The 19,840-nt window shown below is 36.2% G+C and overlaps 1 protein-coding gene across 4 annotated transcripts in view; it reads left to right on the forward strand.

The window, feature by feature from the left end:
* Nucleotides 1-19,840, forward strand: part of Togaram1 (TOG array regulator of axonemal microtubules 1) — a 59,940-nt gene that overhangs the window by 13,981 nt on the left and 26,119 nt on the right. For 2 of the 4 annotated variants that reach the window (XM_029484612.2, XM_021179077.3), the window contains 8 exons: nucleotides 938-1,234; nucleotides 2,857-3,119; nucleotides 3,699-3,937; nucleotides 6,771-6,868; nucleotides 11,737-11,886; nucleotides 13,339-13,434; nucleotides 16,554-16,729; nucleotides 17,938-18,091. In XM_029484612.2, the coding sequence (XP_029340472.1) occupies nucleotides 938-1,234; nucleotides 2,857-3,119; nucleotides 3,699-3,937; nucleotides 6,771-6,868; nucleotides 11,737-11,886; nucleotides 13,339-13,434; nucleotides 16,554-16,729; nucleotides 17,938-18,091 (1,473 nt within the window). The remainder of the gene's footprint in view (nucleotides 1-937; nucleotides 1,235-2,856; nucleotides 3,120-3,698; nucleotides 3,938-6,770; nucleotides 6,869-11,736; nucleotides 11,887-13,338; nucleotides 13,435-16,553; nucleotides 16,730-17,937; nucleotides 18,092-19,840) is intronic. The other 2 variants (XM_029484613.2, XM_021179079.2) reach the window with 1 other exon arrangement.

A 19,840-nucleotide genomic window follows, 5' to 3' on the forward strand; every position in this document is an offset into this window, starting at 1 on the left:
CCCAATCAACAAAAACAAAAGATAGGACTGAAGTAATGCAGAAACAAAGACAAGATAATAGAATTAAATCAAACTTACCAATAATTGCCATCAACATAAATAGGAAAAACTTATTATTTGAATTTTAGTGGTGGGACTGGAAAGATGGCTCAGTTGTTGATAATTTGTCTTGTAAGCATGTGGACCTCAGTCTCTAGCACCTGTGTAAATTCCAGACCCAGGAATGTGCACCTGTAATGCCAGTGTTGGTAAGACAGAGGGTGATTCCTCTGTTTAATACAGTCTGTTGCTGTCAGAGTACTTCAGCCTAGTCCAAAAATAAAGTGGAGAGCAGTTAAGGACCACAGCTGACATAAACTGTTCTCCACATGCATATGCATGGACTAAATACATAAAGAGATGCAATCAGATGACTTTTTCCTCTGAAATGCTGCTTTATGTGTGTGTGTGTGTGTCAGGGTGGGGGCAGTGCTGTTAATGGGTGGGATGTAGCTCCATGGTAGATAATTTGCTTAAGGAAAGACTGTAAACATGGGAAAGGTACAATAGACATATGCTCAAAGAATAAATACATTGATATGGAAATATGTCCACCAAAATTAAAATGAGAACAAAGATTCACTAGAAATATTCTTTTTATATATGTATTTAACATAAATGCATATATATGTTTATATATATATATATATATATACAATTTTAGAAAATTACAAGAAGAAAATAACTACCAATGTAGTAGAAAATTTCAGAAGGATAAGAAAGCTTTGTATTTGAAGATATGAAGTGTTTTTCTCAAAATTAATTAGCTTTTTTCCTGGCACCATACAAAACCAGAAATGCTATTTGGGGGATCTAAATGTGGAAGAGGAAAAGCCTTTGAACTCTGAGATGATGGATGTGTGTATGTAAATAACATACTGTCTTTGTTTTATTACAGTATATTCTAGCATTAATTTTGGCAGTAAGACACAGCAAACATTTGGTAGTCAATCAGAACGAACTTCTTCATACTCTGGTTCAAATGCAAGTCCAGGATCCTTTATCCTTCCATCCTATCCTCTCTCATCACCTCGAACTAGTCCAAAGCACACATCTCCTCTTTCTGTATCACCAAAGAAGTCTCAAGATAATTCCATTAGTTTCTCAAACTCTTGGCCTCTTAAGAGCTTCGAAGGACTGTCAAAGCCAAGTCCACAGAAAAAGCTTGCCAACCAGAAATCATCTGACCCTACAGGTGAGAACGATGGCGAAGATCAGTGCTTTATTAAGTTTATTTATGTTTGAACTAATGCTTTGAAGTTAATATATAACACTATTAAATTTTAAAACCTAGCTAATTATGTTTTTCCTCTGGCCTGCAAATATTTAGAAAAGTACATAATAATATACTTAATAGAGCAAAGAAACAGTAAAAAATTGCTTTGAAATGGCCATTTCTTTACTTATATTGCCACTTTAAGATACTTTTTTACAACTGGGAAAGAGAGCTAGAGAGATGGCTCAGTGGTTAAGAGCACTGACTGCTCTTCTAGAGCTCCTGAGTTCAATATTCAGCAACCACATGGTGGCTCACAACCATCTGTAATGGGATCTGATGCTCTCTTCTGGTGTGTCTGAAGATAGTGACAATGTACTCACATACATAAAATAAATAAATAAATAAATCTTTTTTTAAAAGTTTAAAAAAAAAGACCTGGGAAAGAGACAGTTCTTTATAGTGTAAAGGAACGTGTTGCAAGGGCCTACTAGCAAGTCTTTAGCATTGAAAATATAAAAATCCTTCATATTTTGCTATGATACCTTTTCATGTGCTTGACATTCATTGAAAATGTTTATTATTTGCTTTAAAAAAGATTGTAACAAATTTTCTCTTGTTACTAAAATATTCTCTGTTAATATCTTAAACCTTGCTGAGCATGGTGACACATGCCTTAATTCCAGCATTTGGAAGGTAGAGGCAGGCAGATCTCTATGAGTTTCAGGCCAGCCTGGTCTACAAAGTAAGTCCAGAACAGCTAGGCTTCTGCTACACAGAGAAACCCTGTCTTGAAAACACATAAACAAACCAATTAATAATAATAATAATATCTTACACCCTAGTCATGACATTAGCATATAAATTTATTCAGACAAATCCAGTTTAAAGGATTTAAAGGCATTCCCTATATCCTACATGCTTTTCTATCCTCAGCCTCTGAGGTAAGATTTACTGCTTTTGAGTTACTCACAAACCTAGAGTTCACTTTATAACTATAAGGTTTTCTACTCAGCCTGTTATATCACAATATTCTCTTCACACTGACCCTTCATACCTTTCTATTAATTTGTTTGTTTTCCTTATGAGATCAAATATCATATTAAAAATTAGGATTTTGGTCTGTTGGTATAACATAGTAGTAGAGCTCTTGCTCTTAGTATATATGAAGTGTTGAGTTTGATCCCTAAAAATCTTAAGTGTGTGTGTGTGTGTGTGTGTGTGTGTGCGTGTGTTAGTTTGTTCTTCCCAGTTTCCAATGCTGCTTAACATATACCAGCCACTGAAATACTGTTTGTATAATGAAATGAGACCAAATGTGTCAACTTTCTGGCTTATTTTGGACTTTATCATTAACAAATATTAGTTATGATAACTCCAAATGTAGCTTAATATATAGTATTTTATATAATATGAAGGATTTCATGTACTTATTTTTTTGTTGAATAGTGATACTTTCATTTCATCGTATTTTATATAATAGTCTCTAATATAAGGTAACATACTCTTTAATTTAAAATTACTATATTCTAAATACTTATGACTCAAATACACTTCCTATGAAAATATGAGAAAATAAAATATATATGTTTTTAATGCAGGAGAAAATTTTCAAGAAAAAACTACTGCAGTTCAACTTACACCTGCCTTGGTGAGATCACCTTCTTCCCGAAGAGGCCTAAATGGGACAAAACCTGTTCCTCCCATACCAAGGGGGATAAGCCTTTTGCCTGATAAAGCTGACTTAAGCACAATGGGACACATGAAGAAACAGCCTGATGATATTTGGAAAAGTGAAAAAGATAATCTTACAATTGATCTTTCAGAATTGAATTTCAGAGATAAAGATTTGGATCAGGAAGAGGTGAGAACTAAATATCATTTTTAAGTCATTAAAAAACCCTTTCATATTTTGTAATATAGACAGCTCATAAGAGGAAGCATGGTACTTTTCAATACCATAAGTTTTTCTTCTTTATGAAAATAATTTCTGTTGGGGGCTGGGAATATAACTCACTTGTAGCTCACTTTAGAATTTCCATACGTTGATCCATTACTTTGACGTGGAGCCCTTGCAGATTTCATGTAAATGTCCCATTCTGTGACGGGGCTTGCTCCTCGTTACTCTCTCTAGAATGTGGAAGGAGCTGTAGTAGCTGATGAACTTCTTTTACTTATAGTCTGTGACTTCATGGTTAATAATAGTGGAACAGTGTCTTCACAGCACTTCAAAGCCTTGTAGGTTGTTTATTAACCCAAGCAATGGAATCCTATTTTTCTTTTGTGCGTATAACATCATCTATCTTGTTTGTACTAGATGGAGAGTTGGCTAATTAATGAAGTTCAAAAATCTAAGGCCAGATCATATATATGTGTGTGTGTGTGTGTGTGTGTGTGTGTATAAGAATTGATCCCATGAGTTGTTTCTTTTTCTTTTTCCTAGATGCAGAGCTCTCTTAGGTCTCTTCGAAATAGTGCAGCTAAGAAAAGAGCCAAACTCAGTGGCAGCAGCAGCACCTCTGATGTTGACAGTCCCGACTCTGCCATGAAGCTTGAGCTAACCATTGACTCCCCATCCCGAGCTTCCTCTCCAAACATCAGCTCTTACAGTGAAAGTGGAGTGTATAGCCAAGAATCGTTGACCTCTTCTCTTTCTACAACGCCCCAGGGGAAGAGAATAATGTACTTTATTTTCTGACATGTTGATATTCACCTATAATTTGTAATCTAGACTGCTAACATTCTATCTAGAAAAGAAGTAAAGCCATTTAATTTTTAGTTCTTAAAATGTTTAAAAATGCTGAATGTGGTGGCATATGCCTTTAATCCTAGTACTGGGGAGGCAGAGGCAAACAGATCTCTGTGCGCTTGAGTTATCCTGGTCTATATAACAAGCTCCAGGCTCGCTAGGGCTATATAGACCACATTTCAGACAAAACAAACAGTTTAAAAGCTTTAAACAGTTTAATACCTTTAAAACACAATGTGGAGTTTTACCAGCGGCACCTTACTTACCTGTAGTGGAGTAGGGATAGAAAGAGAGTGTGACCTTGTATCAAATGCTTTAGTTGCTTCCCTAAGATTTATTCTAACATTCTTTATCCCTTAGCTCTTTTCTGGATCATTTGCTTTTTTGCCAGTTGACTTTTATAGGTCAGCACAAGTTCACTCTAGTTATGGGTAGGCCCAGCTGTTGCCCCAGTATTTTTTAAATGATATTTTCATTATCTTACAAAGTTTGGAATTCCATGCTTGTAGATCATTTAGCCCAGTGAGGATTTGATCTGCCTACATTAACAACTCTGAGATTCAGGTCCTGGCTACCTTATACCTGCTTTCCCAGAAAACCTCTTCTCTGAAAAAGTGACCTCACCTTGGATTCTGGGAATTTCTGTGACTTCATAGTATCAGAATACTTCATTTGAGATAATTCTCCCTTTATTTAGGACTGGGCTGAAAGTCAATAGTAGAAATGCCATGATGTGGGTAGATAGATGTATATTTAAATAGTTTTTCTAAGTGGTGGCATAATTTTATACTCCTATCGGTAATGTGGAAGTTATGACTGTTGCTCATTCTTGCTAAAATTTGATGTCTTTTGTTTTCTTTTGGCTTTATTTGTTAATATACAGCTATCACAAGTAAATTTATCAAATTTAAAATTATCTTCAATTTGATATACCTCTCTCAAGTAGAAGTAGAGACTGCCTAAATATCAGCAATAATAGAATTTAGAAGAATTTTTATGTTTCATTTTAGAAATTTGTCTTATCCTATGGTTTTCTCTTTCACATTTTAACTTAAATCATAACTTATACTCAGAAACCTTTTATTCCTGAAAATTCCTTCACTGTTCCTACTTAGATAGAATATTGGGATATATTTACATAGTGGATCTAGCATGCTAACAAAGTAACAACTTACAATGAGCATTAAACATGTAATTTTTAGATCTTTTTGACTTAATGTCCTTCATTGATCCTGTAAAAAGATGAAATTTTGTGTTGTATCTCCTACAGTTGCAAAATAATGTTAAAAATTTCAAACCAATTGGGAAGAGAAATTCATTTTATATTTGCAACATTTAGAATTATGTCCCAGTTATTTTCTTCAAGTATTGAGCTCTTATAGATGAAATTGACCTCGTTACCTTTAAAGAACTTCTGATTTCTACACTTTGAGTTTCACAGCTGTGGAATACATTCATTTGGGGGAATGTGGATGATCCTGGGAATAGACAGAGCCTTACATCTGCTAGACAACAAGCATGGAATCCTGACTCCCTCTGCAGCCCTTTTATGTATTGGGGATGTTTTGTTTTGTTTTGTTTTTGTTTGTTTGAATGGTTTTACCAAGCTGTCTAGGCTGCAATGTAGTCTAGGATGGCTTTCCTCTTGGAATTCTCCTGCCTCAGCTTCCTGAGTATAGAATAATTATTCTTAAACAACTTGTGTCTTGCCTCAAGAGTCATGAGCAAAGAACATCACTATCTCCTGAGACAAGTCATCTCTCAGTGAGGTGAAAGAGAAACAGTGCTGAAAACCATACTTTTAGAATGAAGATTTTTCTTTCATCCAACTAAAATATACTTAATATGATTTTACATTTCTAGTAGTCTAGAGAAATGACTCTTTCAAAAGCTTCAAAACAAACCATCGAGATGACTCTTAGAATCAAGGTGTTTAACACCAAGCCTAATGACCCAATTTTGAGACCCAGGACCCACATGGAGGAAGGAAAGAAACAGTTTTTGACCACCACATGCACACTGTTGCACACATGCACTCACACATATACACATACATTTGTGGACACAAAATAAATATTAAAATTTTTTACTAAATTTGATTTCTTAATCGGACCAATGGAAAATATACATGGTAACTAGTTAGTAAATGGTGTTGCTTTGTGAAATGTCTGTCACTCATTGTATTATAACATTTACTAGGTTTCTTTGCATTCCAGATTTAGTATTATTTAATGATGAAGGTTTGCTTTCTTGTTAAAGCAAGGCATGGGGGCCTTTATAATATATAAATGGTAGAGCAGAGAAAATTTTTTAGAAAATGGTATTTGCAAAACTCAGTTTCTGTTATTGTTTGTAATACAGTCCAGTCTCTTATTTCTCTCTACATAATGGCAGATTACATGTGTATAGTAATTTAGAAGATAATTTAGATAATTTAATTCCTTTATGGTTCAGGCAGTCAAAAGTACTTAGCATAGCCATATACAAGTTTAATCTCATCGCTTGAGAAACAGAAGCAAATGGATCTCTATGAGTCTTAATAGTGAATTGAAGGGCAGCCAAGACTACATAGTGAGACTTAGTCTCAAAGTCAAAACAAAATGACCCCACACAAACAACAAATATGCTTAGCCATATTTTTTTCATTCTTGTTTTCATGTTTACCTAGAATGCTAATAAGTTAAGGGAAAGAATATACAATAAGTGATATGAGTGTTGCACAGTTCTGAATTGTAAATGTTTATTGAAATTACTTTGTTTCATTAGGTCAGACATATTTCCAACATTTGGATCAAAACCTTGTTCAACAAGACTTTCTTCTGCAAAGAAAACCTCCCATGCTGCTGAACAGAGTCCCAGTGCAGGTATTCTGTGTTTTGTGAATATGCTTTATAAGGAATATGACTGTTGCTACACAGAGAAACCCTGTCTCGAAAAACAAAACAACAACAACAAAAGAATATGATTGTTTTGTAATACAAAAAAAAGATAGCAAATGCATCTTAGATTTAGTTTTTTGTACTTAACAATTTGTAACTAATCATAACTCATTTAAAAACCATGCTAATGAGAATAACATGGCTTTGACTGGGAAAAAAATATTTCCTTGACTCAGTCATTGGTGTTGATATGCCAGATTCCTCCATTCGATCTTTTGTTTAGTCGGTATGCATTGAGACCAGACTGTCAGCATTTCAAGAGCTCCCTTTGTAATTCTAATATGTAACAGTTTGAGAACACCAAGGTTCAATAAATATATTCATCTAGTTACTTCTAGCTGATACTAGTTAACTATTATTTCTTAACATGTACATGAACTAATAATAATAAATTTATTTGTATGCCTGTGTTAGAGTTTTCTGACCCAGAGATTATCACTTCTCAGGAAATATTTCTCAGGAAATACATTTAGAAATTAGTAATCATTTTGAAAAATGATTATATTTTATATTATATAAAATATATATTTATTTACACTATAGTCTGTTAAAAGTTGAACCTGGATATGACTTTTCTTGATGATTAGTAAAACTATATTGAATCATGGTTAAATTACACCAAACTGGGCTATATTTTTATATGACTTCAATGTAAAAACTCCTAACATTCTAAATTTACATTATATTTACCCATATATGAGTATTTATAAGATAATTAACTTTCTGTTTTTAGTTGCATCATTTTTAATCCCATCACCACAGCTTGCTTTCACAGTTCCTTATTTCTTACCTGGTTAGCCTGCTCAACTGCACAGTTTCAGTCTGTTTCACTCATAATCCATTTCCCATTGTAAACTGACTATATTGGCCATTTTCCAACGATCTGGCTCCTGCTGACCTTTCCTAGTTCATTTTATCATTTTTCTTTCTTTTTATCAGCTCACTCGACTCAGTGATTTAGATCAGTTAGACTCGGAGCACATTCAGTTCACTTTCTATCCTTCAGCATTTGCTCAGACTCGTTGTGGATGAGATGTATACGCATCCCGCCCACTGGCTCCGGTGCTGTCTCTATCACAGACAGGATTGATAATTAACCTTTTTTGGATACTATTATATGTTTTATAATGTTTTGTTGCAGATAAGATTTTTGCATATGTGTTTGGTCTCTTGTGTGGCCGTTTACATTTGAGGCAAGTCCTCTTCCACTGAGCCACACACTCATTTATGCTACTGCAATTATATTTTTTCTTTGAATCTCAAATTCTTTTTAGTATTATTATTTTCAAGTAGTCTCTATGTAATGCTGGCTAGAACTGGCAGTACCTCTCACTTAGCCTCCTGAATGCTGAGGTTACAAGCATGTGCCACTGAGTCCAGAGAACTCTCAGATTTTTGGTTTCCAGTGATTGTTTTCCTCAGTTATCTGCCAAGTGCCTATCCTAATCTTGAATACTTGACGTAAATGAGTGCTTGGCTTTCTAGCTTGCAAAAGCTAATATTCAACACTGAGATATAGACTCAACATACAGAATCATTATTTACTAGCTTTAGTGTATTAAAGACCACCCCTATAATTCCAAATTAATGTATAGTAATAGTTACACCATGTACAAATTACACTTTGAAACTTTGTTTCTCAATCTGATAATAAAGAGCTGGAGAAGAGTAATGGAGCCTTAAGCACATAAAAAGTACCTGACAGGCTCCCACTAGTATATATCACTACAGGGAGAGACATGAAGACAGTCTTAAACGAATTCTTTAATCCTTTTCAATTCTGAGCATCCTAACATTATTTATAATTCTAAATACATTTGTACAGGGTTGAAGAGGCAGCTGATTCCTAGATTGAATCTAGCTGTAACAGGAACTCTACATTTACTTTAGGATTGGAAAAAATAACTGACTTAAAGCCTGGATTTGAGCTCCTTTCTGCTGCTACTTTTGTGAACTTAGGCAGAATTTATATCAATCAGCGATTGGTTATAATCATACCTACCTCTATGTATAATAAATTGTATTTTCCAAAATTAATAAATATTTGATAATTTCCATACATATTTAATCTTTGCATGGGAATAGATTCTGAGGCCACATCTTATACCTAGTGAACTCCTGTTTATGATAAGAAATCAGTACTCGGGGCTGGAGAGATGGCTCAGAGGTTAAGAGCACTGACTGCTCTTCCAGAGGTCCTGAGTTCAAATCCCAGTAACCACATGGTGGCTTGCAACCATCTGTAATGGGATCTGATGCACTCTTCTGGTATGTGTCTGAAGACAGCTACAGTGTACTCACATACATTAAATAAATAAATAAGTAAATAAATAAATCTTAAAAAAAAAAAAGAAAAGAAAAGAAATCAGTACTCTTATCAAATCTTGGGGATTCCTAGTGACAAACTTAAGAACAACTGTTATTACTGGGTTTACTGTAAGATATCCTTGATAAATTTAACAGTCTGTCAAACTATTAAATAGCTAATGTTTAGAATCATTTTCATTTGAGTTTGCTTTGTTAGTGATTGAGTTTGTTTGTAAGTGACTCCTACAAAAGTACTTTTGTTTATTGTAAAACATGAAAAAAATACTGATCAGAATAGGCATTGTGTGAAGTTAAATCCAAAAGTGGTATAAAGATGATAAAGACAGCATGCCTTTACTGCAGTGTTTCCAGGGACTGTTTCCTTGTATGTTTTATCTTTTACTGTAAATAATACTGAATTTCCTAAATGACTTTTCCAATACCTTCAGTGCCAAACATTAGTAGAAACATTTCTACCGAAATCCAGTATATTCTACTAATGTCTAATAGCTAGATTAACTATTAAAACTAAGAATTTAAAAATTCAGTTCCTTCTGGAAGTCCATTATCATTTAAAATGAGGTTTTTGTTTTAGTTTTTTGAAAGAAGTCTCATGTAGCCAGGTGGTCTTGACTTGCTGTGTGGCCTTGAACATCTGATCCTGCTGGCTTTACCTCACAAGTTCTGGGATAACTGACATGTGCTGCTATTGCTATGCCTGTCTTATGTGGTACTGGAGATCTAATCTAGGGCCATGTTAGTGTAAGCAGTTTTTTGTAAACTTAGCTGAAACCTTTTATTTCCTGTTCTTCCTAGCTCAGCTTTCAACAGCCAGCACTTTTCCAGTTATTTTGTTTTCATTAAAGTATTATATTTCTTACAATTTATTTTTACTTTATATGTACCGGTGTTTTACCTGTATGTAGGTCTGTGTGAATACATCAGATCCCCTGGAACTAGAGTTATAAACAATTGTCAGCTGCCATGTGGTTGCTGGGAATTGAACCTGCATATTTTAGAAGACCATTAAGTGCTCTTAACTGTTGAGCCATCTCTTCAGCCCCAAGTATTGCATTATCTTAAAATGAAGTATATTATTGCTTACTGTTTTATATTGGAGTTATGTATTAAAATCGGCAGGGATGCAAAATTACTGAATAGGAATTTTTATTTAGTAAGTATTTTGTAGTTCCAGAAGTGGTAGAGTATAGATGATTTAAACAGGAAAATGGCTAACAAGTAGTACATTTTTTGCTACTTGTTAAAGGGTCATAAACAATACTAGTACATTTTAGAGATATAATATTGTTTGAGTATTTGCACTATGCTAGGCAGTATATTAAGTTCTTTATGTGTATTTGCCCTCACACCCCAATCCCAGGGAGAGGGGATATATAAAACAAGGCCTCATTGTATAGACCAGGCTAGCCGTAAGCTTTTTGTATATAGCCCATACTGGCCTCAAATTCACAGTGTTTCTCCTGTTTCAGCATCCCAGGCTTTAGAGCTTTTAAGCACATGCCACTATGTCTAGCATTCAGTTTCCTGCATTTAACTCATGTGACAGTTCTGGGAAAGTTTTTACTCTCCTTCTCATTTTACACACATTAAATGGCTTAGCGGGATCTCTCAGCAGTTAAGCTGCAGGGCAGAAATCTAGTCTGCTAAGCATGATTCCAGGCACAGAGTTCTTTTTTTTTTTTTTTTTTTTTTTTTTTTTTTTTTTGGTTTTTCGAGACACGGTTTCTCTGTGTAGCTCTGGTTGTCCTGGAGCTCACTTTGTAGACCAGGCTGGCCTCGAACTCAGAAATCCGCCTGCCTCTGCCTCCCGAGTGCTGGGACTAAAGGCGTGCACCACCACGCCCGGCTTCAGAGTTCTTAATTATGCAAAATGTCTGCATCATTAGCCAGACCAGTGTGCACTCATCACATGGGAGCACAAGAGAAAGGCGTAAAGAACATAGGCCCCTTTATGCTTCTCTTGTAACATTTGGATTTTTTTTCTTTTTTCTTTCTTTCTACCTTTCTTTCTCTCTTTCTTTTTTAATAATTAGCCATTGCTATAACATTTGAACATTTTTCTTTTTTGTGAAAATTTAAGGATTTGATTTATTAATTTAATCAGTTAAGTTCTTAATTCATTTTTGTAGCCCTAGTTGTCATTGAACATTTTAAGTGGCCTAGGCTGCCCTCAGACTTGTGATCCTCTTTACCTCTAGTTCTTGGTTGCTAGGATCACAAGCATGCACCACTACATCATTTAACATACAATTATTTAACTAACTTTCAAACATTATAGTTTTTATTTCACTTAAAAATTACTTGGCTTAAAATATAGTAAAACTTTAAAAATTACTAACATAATTTCTAATATTATATTGCTGATCTTTTAAAAATGGTATTTAACAAAATCAATATAGAGGAGAGATATGTACCTATTGTAAATATTACCACATTACTTAAATAAATATTATTTTATCTTATAGGGATAACAACACCCAATGTAAGCATAATTGGTCAACGTATGAACTATGGGTTTGGATGTGGTGATTTTGAAGATGATAGGTCACATGACATTTCACCTAGTACTTTAAAAATACAAAATAAGGAACACCCAAGGCAAAAGCATACAAAAGGTTTGTAAATTTCATGACAAATTAAATTTTTAATATTCAATATATCTAAGTCAGAATCTTCTCTAAGCATACCAAGAAAAAGTAATACTAAGAATTCTTAACTTTAAGGGTTTTAACTTACCATTCTACTGATAGGTTATTTCTTAAATAACTCTTTAGGTTTATGGTCTATGCTCTTATCTAAAGGAGCCAATTCAAAGGAGTAAACATTAGTTAAAACTAGGAATCCATACTGAGCTTTACCCCAAGAACATGTACAGCCACATACATACCAACAGTTTTTTTATAAGACATTTCAGCCAGGTGGGATGGCGCACGCCTTTAATCCCAGCACTTGGGAGGCAGAGGCAGGTGGATTTCTGAGTTCTAGGCCAGCCTGGCCTACAAAGTGAGTTCCAGGACAGCCAGAGCTACACAGAGAAACCCTGTCTCAAAAAACCAAAAAAGACATTTCATCACTCAGATATAGTAAGAAAATCATGTAAGTTGTTTGTGGAGGTGGCAACGGTGGGCCCAAGATGTGGCAGCAGGAAAGTTCCTTCCTGCTGCTAGCTAGAACTTCTCTATTGTCACTAGCCACTGTAACTGTTATATTTTTAAATTGCTATAGTGATCAGTACTGCGGATGGGTGCTTTGTCCATTTCCTAAATTCTTCTATGCTAGCTGCACTTATAGCAATTTCTTTAGCCAGGTGGTAGTTCCTTCTTGTAGTTTCAGTCTTTGAGAGCTTGTGACTGGACGGTTACCATGAGTTTAAGGCCAGCCTGGTGTATATTGTGAGTTTCAGTAAGTGAAGAGCTGCCTTTTGGAAGGTGGGGGGCATGTGACAACTGTGGAGCTGATCAGATGAACATTTTAGCTAGACATAGTGGTGAATACTTGAACTCTCAAGACTCGGGAGGTAGAGTCAAGATGTTTGTGCATTTGAGGCTACTCTGGGCTACATAGCAAGACTCTGCCTCAAAAATGACACAAAGGAAAAGGGGGAGGGGGACTTCATTTTTTTCTGATCTGAAATAACAGTTGGGGAGGTGGCCAAGGATGATAGGCTGTGTATTTACCTGTAGTAAACTGGGCAAGTAATTCGAGCAGCCTAGAAGAGTGCAGTTTTCTCGAGATTGGCCTCATCTCTTCACAGTGTGAATGGTTTCCTCCATTTCCCTTGCTTAGCTCTCTGATGATCACTGCACAGCTGTATGATTGTATGCTTCTCTCGTCTTCAGCCCTGGCCTGTAGAACGTTCTTAAGGGAAGGAAGGTTTGATTGCTGTCGTTCTCTGTGGTTAATGCTAATGGATAGTGGGTATTCTGACTTTAAATACTTACTGACTTAATTCATCTTTTTTTTATGAAATAAATTTTCAATTTTAAAAGGCCACATAACCTAAAATAGTCTATAATGTTTTTAAATGTGTTTGTTGCTCTCCCCTTTCTTCTTCCTTTTTGTTTTAGGATTTACTAGGTCATCAAATTTACAGCAGATTTCCAGTTTTGACTTCACATCTACAAACACCTTATCAGAAGACTCAGTAGTAATTGTTGGAAAAGGTATTTAAAAGTTATCTAGCCTATCAATTTATGCTTTCTTTACACATAAGCAAATCTTGTCGAGATTAATTTAAATAATTAAAAATGAATGCTTAAATTCTTATTTCTGCCCTTGAGTAAAATTATGGGTCGTTCATATTAGTGCTTGGACAGTTCTAAGGTAACTATGATCAAAATGAACCCATGTTATATATTTTAGAGATGTAAGACAACCTTGAAGTAGGATAACTACTTTAAGTACCTTTAAATTTTCTTTTTTTTTAAATAAATGCTGCCTTTCTTATTTTCCCATGACTGTAACCAGATACCTTACAAAAAGCAACTTGAGAGACAAGGAGTTTAACTTAGCCCATAATGTCAGGGAATAGAGTACATTGTGGTGGGAAAGTCATAATGGCAGCAATGTAGCTGGTCACACTCCATTTGCAGTAAGGAGCAGAGAGATAAATGTTCATGTTCAGCTTAGTTCCTGCTTGCTGTTCAGTGTAGGACCCCAGCCTACTCACCTTTAAGGTGCATCATCCCTCAGTCAGCTTATCTGAAAATGTCCTCATTGACTAACCCAGAAGTGTTGTTTCTAAGATGATTCTAATTTCAGTCAAGTAGATTTATTATCACACGTCTACACCCCTTGTCAGTATGATGTTCAAACACATCACGTTGAATCAACATTCCATTTTTGGCCCCACAGGGTCACAATCATCTCATGATACAAATGTATTTATTCCAACTTCAAAACTTCTCATAGTCCCACCATTAAAGAGTCCAAATTTCTTGAGACTGAAGGCAGTCTTATAGCATGAACCCCAATAAGATAAAATAAATTTTAAAATAAAGTAAAACCAAGTTGCATACTTCAGTATACAATGACACAAAATAAACATGCCCATTTCAAGAAGGAGGAATAAAGCCAAGGTAAGATCAGACCAAAGCAAGATAAAAACTCAATAGAACTGTCGCCAAATCCTATAGCCATGTGTGCCTTGTGATCACAATTTCTGGTCTGTTGGCTTTGAGTATCCCTGGTCTTCCAGCTCTACCATCTGCAGCACATTGCCCTCTTCTTTAGCTGGCTCCACTCTATGCATGAAGCTTCCCTCAAAAATATTCCATGGTCCTGGTATCTTTACCTACTGAGGTCTACGTTACAAATTAGGCTTCATGTTCATAGCTTATCCTACGGTATCTGTTGCTGTGGTAACACTGATTTAGGAAAAGAAAGGGTTTATGTGGCTTACTGTTTATAGTCCATGTGGAAGGGAAGCCAAGGCTGGTAGGACCTCAAGGAGGAACCTAGAGTCAAAAACTGAAGCAGGGGCCATGGAAGATACTATCCCATGATGGTAGGAAGGCATGACATCAGGTGACAGGCATGGTGGTAGGAGCAGGAAGCAGAGGGCAAACCAGAGTTAGGGCAAGACTATGAACTCTCAAAGCTGGCCCAGTGGCATACTTCTCCAGCAAGGCCACACCTTAAAATAACATCAACAACTGAGGACCACATGTTCAAAGGCCTGAGACTATTGTGGACACAGTTTTATTCAGTAGCCTCTCAAGGTCCACCTTGCATAGAACCTATTCCTGTCATACATTGCCTGGACTCAAGAATTTTCTGGAACCTTGATGTAAATTTTTACGGCCAAATAACTCTTAGTTTTTGTCTGTATGAAAATATCCATGTGAATTATACTGCCAAGTTGTGCTGCCAGCCTGGGTTGTGATATCTGTAGGCAGTGCTTCACACGTCTGTCGTGTGTGCAGTCAGAAAGCAGAGTAAGGTGAATGCTGGGGCTAGTGCTCCTTACTTTCTTTCTGAACTGAAAAGCTAAGATGTGGGAAGATACACAACAAAGAATGCATCTTTTTGTTTAGTATTGTGAAATAGAAATTGTTGGAAATACTTGATTTGATAATCTCATTTAAGACTCTCCTCAAATTATCTTTAGACTATTCCTCAAAATTTATTGTCCATAATTTCAATTTTTGTTGTGTCTTTGTTAGTATTCTGTTCCTCTGAGCAGACACAATGACCAGAGCAACTTTTATAAAGACAAATATTTAATTGGGGCTGGCTTATAGTTTCAGGGGTTTAGTCCATTATCATGTGGTGGGAAGCTTGGCAGCATGCAGACAGACACTGTGCTTAGAAAGAGCTGAGAGTTCTACATCTTGATCCACAGGCAGCAGGAAGAGAAAGACTCAGGGCTTGGTATGGACTTAGACAGCTCAGTGCATACTCTCAGCTCAGTGCAGACTCTCAGCTCAGTGCATACTCTCAACTCAGTGCATACTCTCAGCTCAGTGCATACTCTCAGCTCAGTGCAGACTCTCAGCTCAGTGCAGACTCTCAGCTCAGTGCAGACTCTCAGCTCAGTGCAGACTCTCAGCTCAGTGCAGACTCTCAGCTCAGTGCAGACTCTCAGCTCAGTGCAGACTCTCAGCTCAGTGCAGACTCTCAGCTCAGTGCATACTCTCAACTCAGTGCATACTCTCAACTCAGTGCATAATGTTAGCTCAGTGCACACTCTCAGCTCAGTGCAGACTCTCAGCTCAGTGCAGACTCTCAGCTCAGTGCAGACTCTCAGCTCAGTGCAGACTCTCAGCTCAGTGCAGACTCTCAGGGACACTCTTCCTCCAAAGAAGCCATAGTTCCATCTTTTCAAATTGCGCCCTCCCGAGTGACCAAAGCCTTTGGGGGTCATTTTTACTCACACTGCTATACCTTAGACATAGGCTTTTTGTGGTTTGGGGGGTTTTTTTGGGTTTTTTTTTTTTTTTTTTTTTTGGTCAAACATTCCATAAAACTTTATCTACTTCAAAATTTATGCTTTTCTTTCTTTTTTGTGTATCTAAACAAATCCCAGTTCAAAGTTATGCGTATAGAAGTCATCTTAAATGTATAGTTATAGCAGTCTTCCCATGAACCGCACTTAAATATGTGATTTTCACTTATATTTTCAGAAACCACTATCTTCTTGTCTGATTAGGATATTTGTTTGTTTATTTCATGGTTAATTAACACGTGTTTGACAATGTATTGTTTTTCTTAAATAAAATACGTGATATTAAAATTGGTTATCCACAGTGCCATTACATAACCAATAACTGTTTGATTGCAGGTGTATTTGGAAATCCAAATTCACCACCAACAACTTGCAGCCAGCCAGTAATATCCTCTGTGGAAAGTGAGGACACGTTTTCAGTGAAACCAAGCATTGAACCACCATCAGGGGTTTATGGAAGAGCAGTCCAGCATAATACTCCACTATATCCTGATGTTGAAAATGACAAAGATGTAAGGTTATCTATTAATCTTTAGCTATAATATCTCAAAATGTATTTTATATAAGATGTGGGGTGGCAAACTTCTTTTTTTGTTGGTTTTTTGTTTGTTTGTTTGTTTGTTTTGTTTTGTTTTTCGAGATGGGGTATCTCTGTGTGGCACTGGCTGTCCTGGAACTTACTCTGTAGACCAGGCTGGCCTTGAACTCAGAAATCCACCTGCCTCTGCCTACCAAGTGCTGGGATTAAAGGCATGCGCCACCACTGCCCAGCTGGCAAACTTCTTTTAATTAACAACTTTACTTTTCTTTTGAACTTGTCTATGTGTTCCTGCATCATGTGTATTTGTGTATGGGTGTGTGTGTTGGAGTGCATGTATGTGGGGGGGAATGTGGGTGTTTGTGTAAAAGTGAAAACAACTCTGTGTGTCCACAACTTGCACCTTGTTTGAGGAAACATCTCCATCACTATACTGTATAAGTCAGGCTAGTTGCTACACAAGCTTTCTGGGAATTCTACTGTTTCCATCTCCCACCTTGTAGAAGAACGAGAAGTATACCACTATACTAGGCTTTATTTGTGTTCTACATTTTTAAGTTCGGCAAACTTGAACAGTGAATATACTTTTTATAAACAGAACTGTCTCCCCAGCCCTATGATTTATATTTTTAATATTTTAGGTAATTGAAATTTCTGATTTTTAATCACTTAAATTTCTGGCATATAGTATGCTTTTATGCTGTACTCATGGTTTATATAATATGGTTGTGCACATATATATATTCAACAGTTTATGGAGTATCTTCAAACACTGAAAGATTGATATCCTTAAGCAGGAACTTAATTAAATATTAGTACTATATAATTCTGTCAGATCTTAGTTCTAAAATAAGGATTTAAAAACACGTGGTTGGTCCAGGATCAATAATGTATACCTATAATCTTAGCATGTTAGGAGAAAGAGGCAGGAAAATCATGAGTTCAAAGTGTTCGGACTGCATAGAGAGGGAAAAGCCAACCTGGGCTACATGAGATCCTGTCTCAAAACAGTATAGTTTGTTTTCTATTGCTTTTATTTAATGTGCTTATGTATTTCTCCTGTTCACTTGCTCTTTCTCACCGTGCCTGCACACATGCATACACACATACACTTTTCTGAGATAGATATTTAAAAAGTCAAGCTTCCCAAGTAATTTCAGATATTTCAACTTTTTCATGCAGACTAAAGTTTCTATTGCAAAATCTACTTATGAAAAAATGAGACAAAAGAGAAAGGAAGAAAAAGAACTTTTTGATGCTAAAGATTGTGAACGGAAAGAGACGAATCCCTGGGAACGAATAAAACATCTAGGAACCGAGAAAATGACATCCGAGAGTAAGTTGTTTTGTGAATGCTTGTTAAATACAGTGGTTGCAACAGGTCACCACGGAGCAGTATATGCATGCAGCTTCTCATGGTTTGCTTCTGCCTTTGCCTAGCTTTAAGACCAGGGAACAGCTTCAGTTTAGTTCAGCATATGAAACTATTGAATTGTTTTTAGATCCAGATTGACTCAACAATCCCTTCTGTTCTCACTGGAATTATTCCCTTTTCAGTAAAAGGTGCTATTCTGTTGTTATAGTTACAGTAGTTGAGATAGTGAAGTTAGTTTGTGTTAGATCATTACCAGAACAAATCAGGCTAGGGCTGGTAGGCTAGCTCATAGGGTAAAAGCACTTGTTGCCAAACCTGAACCTACATTTGAATACTAGGAAGCACATGGTAAAAGGTGACAACTGCCTCTCACAAGTAATCCCTTGCCCTTCATAAGTGCAATGTGGCATGCACACATACAAATAAATGTAATTAAAAATGTAAGTCACTATCGATCTGTTCAGTTTGTCCTTGAGTACTACAATGTTCTACACATAGGCAAGAGTAAGTGCCATGTTTCCTGAGGTGTGGCCGTGTGTGCTCACATGCTTGTGTGTGTGCGTGCCCCTGTCCATGTTTGGCTGTGTGCACTTACTTGTTTGTATTCATGCATTTTCTTGTGTGTGCATTTGTGGAAGCCCTAGGTTGGCATCTAAGTCTTCTGCTTTATTTTTTGAGTTGGAGTCTCTCACTAAACCTGGAGCTTGCAAAATCAACCAGACTTGCTGGCTACAAGCTGCAGGGATCTTTCCCTCTCTGCTTCCATCTGCTGAGATTAGAGGTTGTGTTGCCATGCCCATCTTTTTACAGGGATCTTAGGGATAGAAATAATGTTTATGTGTCAAGCATTTAATGGCTGAGCCATCTCCTGGGGTGTCTTTAAGACTAATGAATAGATTTTGGGTATACTACACAACTGCATGTTCTTTTCGTTGATCCATAAAGTCCTATTATGCACATATTATTGGCCCATATGTGCATAAGATTAGGGCTACCCACTGGAGCATGAGTGGTAGTGTTTTTAAGATAAGATTTTATGTCTCAAAGGCTTGCCTTAAATGCACTATGTAGCCTCAGATGACTCCAGATCATTCTGTCTCTACCTCCCAAGTACTGAGATTCTAACCGTGTCCTGCCCTGGTTTATATACAGTTCTTTCTGGGGTTATAATACTGCAAAGCTAGGGGTGTGTGTGTGTGTGTGTGTGTGTGTGTGTAAACATTCATGACACCTAATGAAAAGTAGTTCTGAGCCAGAAAAGCTTATTGCAGTGGGTTTATTTTTTCTTTGTTTGGCATCATCTTCCTACCATGTGAGATACCACTCCTCAGCACCTGTGTTGAGTGGCCTCCAACCACCTTTGTTTTTTCTTGGCGTCTACAGACACCCACAGAGACTCATGTAATACACCAGATGAACTAAATCTAAAGAAACAAAGAATCTGTGAGACATTTATAAAGGTCTATAATAAAGAAGGCACTAAAGTAGGGCTAATACATTGTTGCTTTAGATTTCAGTTTTTGAAGGATTTGTATGTATAATTAGTGAACAGCATCAAGTGAAAGTTCTTATTCTTGTGATTACAAGATTTCCTCACAAATATCATGGTTAATAATCTTTTATGATAATTATTTTCTAGTACCTAATAATTTCTTTTTTAAAATTATTACATGAAAAGAGAACCAATTGATTTCTTTTTTTTTTTTTTTC

This window comes from Mus caroli, unplaced genomic scaffold, assembly GCF_978045245.1.
Source record: "Mus caroli unplaced genomic scaffold, Mus_caroli_1 scaffold_14, whole genome shotgun sequence".
In the NCBI taxonomy this organism is placed as follows: domain Eukaryota; kingdom Metazoa; phylum Chordata; class Mammalia; order Rodentia; family Muridae; genus Mus; species Mus caroli.